At 34.1% G+C, this 3,428-nt stretch overlaps 1 protein-coding gene across 2 annotated transcripts in view; it reads right to left on the bottom strand.

Annotated features, from left to right (window-relative positions):
- The window catches only part of LOC110027133, a 3,035-nt gene extending 257 nt beyond the window's left edge, over positions 1-2,778 (bottom strand). The window contains exons 1-4 of one of the 2 annotated variants that reach the window (XM_020728435.1): positions 2,722-2,778; positions 2,521-2,647; positions 323-864; positions 58-223 (exon numbers count right to left, since the gene is read on the bottom strand). In XM_020728435.1, the coding sequence (XP_020584094.1) occupies positions 58-223; positions 323-864; positions 2,521-2,647; positions 2,722-2,727 (841 nt within the window). In that variant the 5' untranslated portion in view covers positions 2,728-2,778. The remainder of the gene's footprint in view (positions 1-57; positions 224-322; positions 865-2,520; positions 2,648-2,721) is intronic. The other variant, XM_020728436.1, reaches the window with a different exon arrangement.
- Positions 2,779-3,428: the final 650 nt, after the last annotated feature.

The raw sequence follows: 3,428 nt of genomic DNA on the forward strand, positions 1-3,428 counted from the left end.
TATATATATATATATATAAAATTAAAATCCATCCTTAAAATTGAAGTAAGAACTTACAATCTGAGTCAGTTTTATCCCATTTAAATCTTCTTCCATCCTTCTCTTCACTCTTGTCCTTGCAAGCCACTCTCTCACCCAACTTGTTATTTTCCAGGCATTTATTCACAGTAACTGCTGCAGAACTCTGTGGAAATATTTTCTTGTAAACCATAATTCTTAACAGCTGCAAAAAGAAATGCAAAAGTAAACAGAACAAAATTACAAATATATCCAACATACAAAAAGTAAAAAATCAAACATATTTTCCAAATAATCTTCCCACCTTCTCCATTCTGGAAACAATTATGGGATCTCTTAAGCCCGAAGCTGGACCAAATCCACCCTTACAAAAAAACAACTTTTTCAGAAGACAAGCAACAGATTTCTGCCCAACTATGCTCCTGTTATCTGCAATCAAAAAGTCTCTAACTTTCTTCCGAATAATATTGCTATTAGGAGAGAGATCGCCATCATCGCGTTCTAGATCTTCATCCAGGTCTTCGGATAATCTGATGAGAAGGTTTGATGGGCAATTTAAGAGTCTGTTCAGAAGAAGATTGGCATTCTCCTCCCCTGTAGCAGAGCCATTATTGAAGGATTTTGGCTTGCTTTTCAGCAGTTTGGTGAGTTCTTTCTGTTGTTTCATGGCTTCCTCTACTGTGAAGTCTGATACATCGTTTGATGATTGTGAGCTCGGTAAGGGATGATGATGATGAGTCTGTTCTTCCTCTCTGATAGAACAAATACTGTTTAATGTGCCTATCGCAAGCAATCCGTGTGGCCAGCCCATGAATTCATCAGTGTGAATCTTCGGCTGTGGGGGATCTGCAAAAATAAGTTAAATTTCAAAAAATTAATTTTTGTTGATGGATATTGTATTATTTTAATGTCAAAAATATCAAAGATAATATTGCGAGCATGAGTAGCTGATATAAGATGTTATTTGTGTAACTCAGTTGTGTAGTGATCATGTCTTCTTGTGCTGAACTCATATTCGTCCTTAAATTACACTCGAGGAATAGAGTGTGTATGAAAAAACAGAAAAAAAAGGCAGATTCGGTAGAGGATTTGAATGAGTATGAACGAAAAGAGATCTTAGATCAAAAGAATCGGATAATAATTTTTTATGGCACGAGGAGCCGGTCCCTATTATATTTAATTCCCTCTATTTATAGTGGTTGACTTTTATATACTGATATTTTCGGGCCTATATTCCCCACGGTATTAGGTGTGGATCATTGGCTTTTGACGAATTTATCCCTATCATGATTAGGTTCTTCGAGAGAATTCAACGTCCAGTCGTTCTGTTAAGGCCTGAAGACTTGGGTTCCTTTAAGCACTTGATTGTTTGTCCTCTGGTTGTACGACATGTCGTACAGTTTCTATCATTCAGGTTTAGGTCATTAAGTCGTAACATTTAACCTTGGTATTTCAACCTCGATCGTTGGGACTCGATCATTGTCCTTCATGATATTTGTCGCCACAACTAGTCTGTTTTGTGTCTTATATTAGACGGACATTGCTGACGGGCGTATCCTAAGCCGTTCAATCCATAGTCAATCATTTTGTGGTGGTATACTTTGATATCCATCTATTCCCAAAATAGTATTTTTCTAGAAGGTGGGCTCGACCTCCCCCACTTTTTACTGTTTTAGTCAATTATTGCCCTAATATTCTGTGTTATAAAAACTATTTATTTATCACACAAGTAATTAATCACTGTACTTTGGAAGCCTTCGGAAGCTCTAAGAGCTCCCTTATTGTCTATTTGATTTTCCCGAAAAATTGTTGCCTTCAAGAAATTTGTTTAATTTTTAAATCAATTTGAACTTATGCACAGTATTTCAGAGATATTTACATTTTTAGGCAACTTTCTTAAAATCGTAATATAAAAATGCAATCTTTTTTGCAGCGAAAATGTAAAAAAGCCTTTTTGAAGCAGTCTTTTTAAGGAAAAAAATTCATAAAGGTAAAGACTTGCAAGTGATTTTAAGAGTTTGACGAATTGTCAAAGATGTTACATTTCGGATTATAAAGAACAAAAGTTCATCGGATGCATAATTAGTGGATAAACCTTTGCATTATTTGGTGGATATATCTGTAAAATTGTAGTTATCACTTGTTTAAGTATAATCCAAACCAAAATTTCAATTTTTACATATATGACTTCTTATTTATGCATATAAAAGTATATTTCACTTTCTTAAACTCAAAAAGGTGATATTTTTAATGTCATATGAAAGATTTGGACGGTATAAATTTTAAAAACTTAAAATTTAGTTATTAGATATATGTAAATACCTGCAGTTTCATAATTTGCATAAATAAAATTTTCCATCTCATTGGAAACCATGATTAAGCCATTAATCACAGCATTAATGTAACAAAAATTCTTAATTAACTGATTTAACTGATATTTATCGGAATTAAATGAAACAAATTAAGAGTTCTGCATGAAATTCAGTTAAGAAGATGACTTACAGAGAGAAGAGAAGCAGACACTTTGAGAAGTTTTTTTCTCTGGCCTTCTATTAAGCTTGGTCTGAACCCAATTCAAGATCTGAAAACCGAACACAGTTGCAGAGCTCAGCAGAAGATTAACTGCATGCTATTTCTCAAAGCCCAGAAATTAGCAAATATTTCAAAATTATTACACATGCACTGCATATTATAAACTCTTACCCTCATTTTCTAATCAGCACTGAGTGGTCAGAGAGAGAGAGAGAGAGAGAGAGAGGGAGAGAGAGGGAGAGAGGGAGAGAGGGAGAGACTGAAAAGAGTATATATAAGGTGATCAAGAGGAAGCCTAGGTATTTTGTTCTTTAAGAAAATGCTACTCAGATTTAATCAGATTATATTAAGGGAATATTTTATTTAGCTCGTTTTAAATATTTTATTTTATTTTGGCTATTCAAAAAATTTTGAGGCATTTACATGCAACCACCCAATTACTGTGTATTTAGATATCAAGGGTTGGAACTAACATTTTTTCTTAAAGTGGGCAAAATCATCAAATTAGTAGTTTTTTCAACTATTGAGCAAAAAAAAAAAAACTAGATTTTACCTGTACATATTGTAACCGACTTTGAAATCTTTTGATCTTGTTAACCGCTGCCATATTTGTAACTGCTCTTGGCACCGTTTCATATTCGTAAGTGCTCGATTTGGTCGCTTGGCCTTTGCTCGGTTAGCTATTGTCATTCTTACGACTGAAAGATCCACGATTGACTTTTTCGAGGCGATTCGTCATGAAGACTCATTGTCCTCAAGAAAGGTTATTTCATCAAGTAGATGGTGCATCACCGTAACCTGATAAACAATCTTCCTTTGAAAGATAAATTTTCATAAAAGGTCGTGTAATAGTTTTGTTAAGCGATCTTTGAACTGGT

The sequence above is a fragment of the Phalaenopsis equestris genome, unplaced genomic scaffold (assembly GCF_001263595.1).
Source record: "Phalaenopsis equestris unplaced genomic scaffold, ASM126359v1 Scaffold000414, whole genome shotgun sequence".
In the NCBI taxonomy this organism is placed as follows: Eukaryota; Viridiplantae; Streptophyta; class Magnoliopsida; order Asparagales; family Orchidaceae; genus Phalaenopsis; species Phalaenopsis equestris.